The 8943-nt window shown below is 31.5% G+C and overlaps 1 protein-coding gene across 1 annotated transcript; it reads right to left on the bottom strand.

Moving 5' to 3' along the window:
- Positions 1-7207: 7207 nt before the first annotated feature.
- On the bottom strand, positions 7208-8617 carry LOTGIDRAFT_166733 (hypothetical protein; the record flags this gene model as incomplete). Its single annotated transcript, XM_009064144.1, has 1 exon — positions 7208-8617. One exon carries the CDS (start codon positions 8615-8617, stop codon positions 7208-7210), a length of 1410 nt encoding a protein of 469 aa, XP_009062392.1.
- Between the last annotated feature and the right edge of the window lie 326 nt (positions 8618-8943).

Here is an 8943-nt window from a genome sequence, read left to right as displayed (position 1 = left end):
CATCACACAAATTGATTGACATTTTGGTGCCTTTTACATGTGAATAAACATCACACAAATTGATTGAACATTTTGGTGTATTTTACATGTGAATAAACATCACACAAATTGATTGAACATTTTGGTGTATTTTACATGTGAATAAACATCATACAAATTGATTGAACATTTTGGTGTATTTTACATGTGAATAAACATCACACAAATAGAATGAACATTTTGGTGCCTTTTACACATGTGAATAAACATCACACAAATTGATTGAACATTTTGGTGTATTTTACATATGAATAAACATCACACAAATTGATTGAACAATTTGGTGTATTTTACATATGAATAAAGATCACACAAATTGAATGAACATTTTGGTATATTTTACATGTGAATAAACATCACACAAATTGATTGAACATTTTGGTGTATTTTACATGTGAATAAACATCACACAAATTGATTGAAAATTTTGGTGTATTTTACACGTGAATAAACATCACACAAATTGAATGAACATTTTAGTGCCTTTTACACATGTGAATAAACATCACACAAATTGATTGAACATTTTGGTGCCTTTTACACATGTGAATAAACATCATACAAATTGAATGAACATTTTGGTGCCTTTTACACATGTGAATAAACATCACACACATTGATTGATCATTTTGGTGTATTTTACATGTGAATAAACATCACACAAATCGAATGAACATTTTGGTGTATTTTACATGTGAATAAACATCACACAAATTGATTGAACATTTTGGTGTATTTTACATGTGAATGAACATCATACAAATTGAATAAACATTTTGGTGTATTTTACATGTGAATAAACATCATACAAATCGAATGAACATTTTGGTATATTTTACATGTGAATAAACATCACACAAATTGAATGAACATTTTGGTGCCTTTTACACATGTATATAAACATCACACAAATTGAATGAACATTTTGGTGCCTTTTACATGTGAATAAACATTACGCTAATTGAATGAACATTTGGGTGTATTTTACATATGAATAAACATCACACAAATTGATTGAACATTTTGGTGTATTTTACATATGAATAAACATCACACTAATTGATTGAACATTTTGGTGTATTTTACATGTGAATAAACATCACACAAATTGATTGAATATTTTGGTGTGTTTTACATGTGAATAAACATCACACAATTTGAATAAACATTTTGGTGTATTTTACATGTGAATAAACATCACACAAATTGAATGAACATTTTCGTGTATTTTAAATGTGAATAAACATCACACAAATTGATTGAATATTTTGGTGTGTTTTACATGTGAATAAACATCACACAATTTGAATAAACATTTTGGTGTATTTTACATGTGAATAAACATCACACAAATTGAATGAACATTTTCGTGTATTTTAAATGTGAATAAACATCACACAAATTGATTGAACATTTTGGTGTATTTTACATGTGAATAAACACCCTTCAAACTGATTGAACATTTTGGTATATTTTACATGTGAATAAACATCACACAAATTGATTGAACATTTTGGTGTATTTTACACATGTGAATAAACATCACACTAATTGATTGAATATTTTGGTCCCTTTTACACATGTGAATAAACATCACACAAATTGAATAAACATCATGGTGCCTTTTACACATGTGAATAAACATCACACAAATCGAATGAACATTTTGGTGTATTTTACATGTGAATAAACATCACACAAATTGATTGAACATTTTGGTGCCTTTTACACATGTATATAAACATCACACAAATTGATTGAACATTTTGGTGTATTTTACATGTGAATAAACATCACACAAATTTAATGAACATTTTGGTGTATTTTACATGTGAATGAACATCACACAAATTGAATGAACATTTTGGTGTATTTTACATGTGAATGAACATCACACAAATTGATTCAACATTTTGGTGCCTTTTACACATGTATATAAACATCACACAAATTGATTGAACATTTTGGTATATTTTACATGTGAATATACATCACACAAATTGAATGAACATTTTGGTGTATTTTACATGTGAATGAACATCACACAAATTGAATGAACATTTTGGTGCCTTTTACATGTGAATAAACATCACACAAATTGATTGAACATTTTGGTATATTTTACATGTGAATATACATCACACAAATTGAATGAACATTTTGGTGTATTTTACATGTGAATGAACATCACACAAATTGATTGAACATTTTGGTGTATTTTACATGTGAATAAACATCACAAAAATTGATTGAACATTTGGTGTATTTTACATGTGAATAAACATCACACAAATTGATTCAACATTTTGGTGCCTTTTACACATGAATAAATCTCACACACGAGACATTTTTGATATTAGTTTAATTTGCTATCTAATGCAGTAAGATCAGTGGTGATAGCATTATCATTCCAACTCTTCCAGAACACCCACTGTGGTTGGCTCTGCTGCTGATTAGTCAACATTAATCTTAACGATCTACTGCTCATCTCACGCATTCATGAGCAATTTTGGAGTATTTATACATGAGTAAACCTCACGCGAATTAACGGGAACAGGTGGCAGGCATTCTAATGACTGAAGACCTGAAGACAAACCTTTTTCTCCCGATAAGTGAAATATTTAACTTTGATATGACACATACTGAACCCGAATCCATCCTTTCAATGTGATTGGAGGGTTAGGGGATGGAGAATGCCCAAAAGTCCCAAAAATAAAATGGGGAAAAGAGGCCATCCTTGATGGAAGAAGAAAGCCTAGACTTAAATTCTGCATTTTATGTAATTTTGAATACGTAATAGTGATACCACCAAGTAACAAGTTCCATTGATGCATTTCAAAGCTTTCTTGCTATTTCACGTGACCAGGATGGCCGTACTTTTTTCCATCTTCTTTTTTGCTGTTTCTTTAGTATTTTTTTATTTTCTTTCATTTTTTCCCTTTCCTCGAATTTAATCTCCCCAAACCCTGATATAGAATTTAGATATTTATTGAATTTGAAGTCTATCGCTTAAAGATCTGTGGCACTACCATTCCTACTCTTGCAGAACACCTGCTGCCGCTCTGCTACTCGATTTGTCTGCAAGGCAACTAAAATCTCAACATCTTTTTTATTTTTATTTCTGAAATTTGAAATATCTTTCAACATTAATATAGATCACCACATGAGCTATTATTCATATTCTGATAATTTAAAATCAAACTAACACGGATTGTTGAATTATTTGGTGTTCCAGACTACGTTTCGTTTTAACATTTCAATTTGAAATGGAATGTTCAACATCTGCTGTTTTGATTTAATATTCATTTAAATCATTCTGACAGCTTTATAAAATCGATTTTAAATTGTTAGAATAATAACCGAAGCGATGATATGAATCTTGTCTCTAAATGAAAGAATTTATTTCATATTCTGAATTTTGTTTCGAGGGCTTATAACTTAAAGAGATTTGGTTATCGTGGTATGAGTAATGGCTTCATAGCTTCCAAATCTGATGTCCCATTTGACGTGAAGACTTGATCAAATATGAGGCCGCTATCTGTACATGCAGATACTCGTTACAAATCTTAAGCAACTAGCTACTTTAAAAAGCTCTTTAAATATTTCTGAATTTAGTAAATATTTTAAATATTCCAAAATGAAATACAAAAACAGAAACTGAGTGTAAATTTGTATAACGAACGTGATGATTTGCATCAATTTTATTTTCTGTGCAGCATTTTTTCGCATTCGTCAGCATCTGGTTTTCATTTTTTTTCTTTCATTTTTCCTGTGCCATTCACAGCGGACACTTTTCGCGCCTCAGTGTGGGGTTGGTGGCAAGAACAGCAGATTGAATTCAAATTGTATTGGTGTAAATCAATGTTATCATTGTCCCTGATACATAAGATGATGGACCACAGTTAATTAACACTGCAGAATAGAACTTTATTCCTTTACAGCAAAAGACATGCTGCTACAAGAAATACAAAAACATCAACGATATGACATACACATAGTTAAACAAAATAAACATTTCAATTAAATATACAAATATAAATAATATAGATTTGAAATATAAATAATATATAATATAAAGAATACATATTTGAATTATAGAAATGTAAATAATATATAATATAAAGAATACATATTTGAATTATAAAGATTTAAATAATATATAATATAAAGAATACATATTTGAATTATAAAGATGTAAATAATATATAATATAAAGAATACATATTTGAATTATACAAATACATTATAAAAGTTAGATTGATGGCGGGGATCGAAAATGTTGTACAATAATATTAATAAAGTTACATAATTTGTTAAGTTGGCTGTACTGTTTGGAGTTAAAGATGTTAGAGAAAGCTATACTATTATTATAACATTTATAAGTAGTTGGGATATAATGGAATCTAATATTTTCAAAGTATGGACAAACAAAGATGTAATGATATTCGTCTCCAATATCGTGTCTATTACATAAGGGGCATGATCGTTCCTTGCGTTCGATGTTAAACCATCTTCCAGTTTCTATGGGGAGTGGCATATTGGCTGTCCTGAATTTACATAAAATTATCTAATTTCTATCATTTAATTTCAATAAGTATGGTTCAACTTCTAGTTTATATTTAAAATTCTATAATTTAATGCTTTGGGGGAGTTGTATAGGTCATTGTGCCATTTTTGGAAGAATTGATCTATTAATATGTGTTGAACTTTATGTTTAAGCCAGGGAATATTAATAAAATAATGGTCTATCCAAATAAAGGATAATCCGCAATCATCAAGTATATTTTTAACGTGAATAAGCCATTGGTTTTGGATTGAATTGTAAGTAAAACGATGTAGTAGTAATTTGTACATAATATAACTTAATTTAGTTTCTTTGTTTGTAATTAAACGAGCCCATAGTAACCATTCTCACTTTTATGTCAATATTTAAGGGACGTCGGGCAAGTTCACCATAAACCATATAATTTGTCAGAGTTGTCTCCCTTTATACTTATTATAGAACTCTTTTAGCTTGAAGTTACTTTTAGTCAAATGTTTACCATTATAAGAAAACGTCGAATTTCCTTTGGTATCTTTCTTAAGTTTTGTCATACCCACAATGTATGTACATTGCATAAATACCTGTAATACCTTTGTTTTATCGTTATAATGGTTCATGCATCAAGTTTCAAGTGTCTTTAAAAATTTGTTTAAAGATGGGTTCTCTTATTTTCATTATGAAAATGAAAATGCTAATACTTAAATGAATAGAAAGTAGATATGTTCTAATGACTTAAAATACCAGTTTGTCTCATAATTAATTCATAATTAGCTAAATTAGAAGAGAATTATCAGTAGAATGCAATGAGTGACTTATAAGTAAGGTCAAAAAGTATTTGTTTTTTTGTTTATCCACACTGTACATACATGTCCATTTATGGTTGGTTAAAACTCTTAATTATATGCAATAAGAACATAATGATATGATTAATAATATATGATAACTCATTAGAAACACCAATTTATTAAATAGTTTGTTTCAATTGACACTAAAAATAAGAAAAAACCCATCTCTAAATTGTCAATATCTGTTAGATTTTCTCCATATTATTTTCACACAGAAGACCACGTGAACGGTCTTTAAAACATATATCAATTATCATATGGTCATATGATAAACCTGTTCCTTTAGAGGAAATATGTTCTTGTTCTAGCAGTGGCAGCGCCAGCCTTCCGAGACTGGGGGTACAAATAGGGACAGACTGACTCAATGGGGGGACAACTGCTGAGGCTGAATTCAAATTTTACCTACTCTGATGTGGTGTCATAGTCTCTCATAGAGCGTCTTAGAAGGTTCTCTCAAGCAAATGACCACATCAATGACACTTTGTAAATGTTTGTATCTTTTAGTCAAAAAGTTAGAAATTTAGAAAATAAATCATTATTCAAACACAACCTTTTAAAAATCAGGAGAGACAGCAACATTAAATACATTTTTATACAACAACATTTCATATGTTCAACAAAACTGAATGATCCACTTAGCTAATATTGTTGAATAAATTATAATTACCCGTACAATTAAAATAGCCTTCATCATCAATACCCCCTTTGCCTACGTACAGATTCGACAAAAAATGGCCTGAACCTGTTTCTTTGTAATTGACCGAGTTTACAGTGGCTAATGAATCTGATTGGTTGTTAATCCTCCGTTTAGATGATGGGAATATTAATTAATTAAATTCAGCTATTATGAAAATGTCTTCGAATATTTTTTTTTTCCTGGAAAAATCGATAAATTCATCATCCGCAGATAAAAATATTAAAGACAGAATTTGTAGGGGTTGCCAATGTGTTTCTGTTTTAAAGAAATCGTTCGATTTGAAGATTGACTATGCCTAATTGTAGTAATCTCCCTTGATGTCAGATGACGGAAAATTCAAAATTCAGTCTGGGCGTCAGAGACTATATCCTCGTCATAGAAAGGAGAAGTCTGGGCGACAGAGACTAATATCCTCGTCAAAGACGGGAAAGTCTGGGCGTCATAGACTCATATCCTCGTCAAAGACGGGAAAAGTCTGGGCATTAAATATCCTCGTCAAAGACGGGAAAAGTCTGGGCGTCATAGACTCATATCCTCGTCAAAGACGGGAAAAGTCTGGGCGGCATAGACTCATATCTTCGTCAAAGACGGGAAAAGTCTGCGCGTCATAGACTTATATCCTCGTCAAAGACGGGAAAAGTCTGAGCGTCAGAGGCTAATATCCTCGTCAGAGACGGGAAAAGTCTGGGCGTCATAGACTCATATCCTCGTCAAAGACGGGAAAAGTCTGGGCGTCATAGACTCATATCCTCGTCAAAGACGGGAAAAGTCTGGGCGTCAGAGGCTAATATCCTTGTTATAGAAAGGAGAAGTCTGGGCGTCAGAGACTAATATCCTCGTCATAGAGAGGAGAAGTCTAGGACTATTTCGTTCAAAGAAAGTCAAAGAATATTCCGTTGACCAAGCAATTCGTTCAAAACAAGACACAATCGGGAGTAATAATTATATAATAGCGAACTCCTCAAACGAGAAGTACCATCATGAGTTTGAAAAAGTTATAAAAGAGTAAGAATGATCTGTTTCGCTATTGATTGTTTGAACTAAAAGTACAATCAAATCAAAGATAAAGAAACGGTTAAATGGTTAAAAATTGTAAGTTATAGGAGACCAGGCAATGTTTTGATTTTCTATCTTTTCTCCATCTGATGAAAGCCTGTTTACTTTTTCCCCCATAAAATGACTAGCACAATAACTCTGGTCTTTAAATCTATACAATGTAAATACTGGAGATCCACTGGAACCAGGACACGTTTTACATGAATATTTCAAACAGCTAACTTCTTTACACCGACAGTCTTGTCTTGCTTGGGCAATACGTCGACCGTGAATATCAAACCTTTCTTGTGAATTTCCCAAATCTCGTCCGAAAGTTACCATCTTAATAGCACCATGAGGATGACCTACACAACACATTTTTAATGACCGTTCTGTCAACGTGGTTATTAAATTTTCTGGTTTAGGGTGAAAATCGAATAAGCAGACGCTGCCAGGTAACTGTTTGATAAACAAATCAACCCCACTTATTTTACTAAAAATCTCCTTCAAGGTACATTGTTTAAAATACAATCTAGTACCACAACCAATAACTTTACCATTCCACACTAGTCTACATTTCTTAACTTCATCTTGGAAGATAGATTCTGGTATTTTAACAACATATTCATCATCAAATTTTACCACATCACCTGGTATCACTCTACTATTACCATCAGCTTCATCTATACGTACAGATATAGAAGTCATCTTCTGTATATTGGAAGGAATGGGTTGAAATTTAAAATAAGAGCTTTTTAAGTAACTGATAGAACCATTAGGCCATGAAATAAACATCAAGCAAATAAGTGAATCGTTTAGGTTTTCAAAAGACTCAAACATAATTTCAAATGCAATCAAAGTTGGGGTTGCTATGTCAATTACAATTTGATTGTCTTTATACATTTTAACAATATTTGGCAGAATTTCATCCATTTTGTCTAGTTGGCTATACACGAAATCATGTATAGGATCGAACTGGAAGAACGTGACATCTCTAAAAGGACACGTATATACAAGTTTCTCTCCTGTACTAGTCAATACACTGGTCTTATCTTTATCATCATCGTAATGAAACTCGACAGTACAATCTTTCACATCATCCTCTGTTTTAACAACATGATTATTTGTCTTTATATAATATTCATTAGAAACCTTAACCACAGACCCCGAACCTAATTTATACGGTTTCTGTTCCCCATTTACTGTCTTATACCACACTAGTCTGGCAACAAGGCTACCAATATGTTTAATCTTATCGAATATTTCTTTATTTCTGTGTTCATTAGGTAAATGTTCTAAAGTTAGATCTTTAAAGGGAATGAAATCTCGATGTCCAGGATTCTTTTTACACTCAATCTCATCTAAATCTTGACCATTCTCTAATATATCACCTTCTCTCGCTACTTCTATTTTAAGATCAGATATAAAGTCTTGTTGATCGTGATAACACCTAGCCATTCTGTTCAAGTTGTTTTACAACCAAGAAGAGAAACCTGAAATATGAAGATTAAAACAGAAATATAAAAGAAAGTATTCTGATATTCAAACAGGTATTCCCCTTGACTTGGTTAACACAATTCTAATTTTACCTGTTGATGATTTGAAATATACATACAGAAGACGTCTAAAGACTAGGTAGGACATTGCCATGTCACGTGACATTGTCCATTTCTTCTAATTGGTTTGTTTTAGATTTTTGGATTGATCTAGCAGTACTTTTCAACCGTTCTTATGTACCCGATTTGGAATGAGGGGAAAATGGGGGTGGACGTGCCGATCTAATC

This window comes from Lottia gigantea, assembly GCF_000327385.1.
Source record: "Lottia gigantea unplaced genomic scaffold LOTGIsca_60, whole genome shotgun sequence".
NCBI lineage: Eukaryota > Metazoa > Mollusca > Gastropoda > Lottiidae > Lottia > Lottia gigantea.
This window is presented reverse-complemented; position numbering and strand designations above follow the sequence as displayed.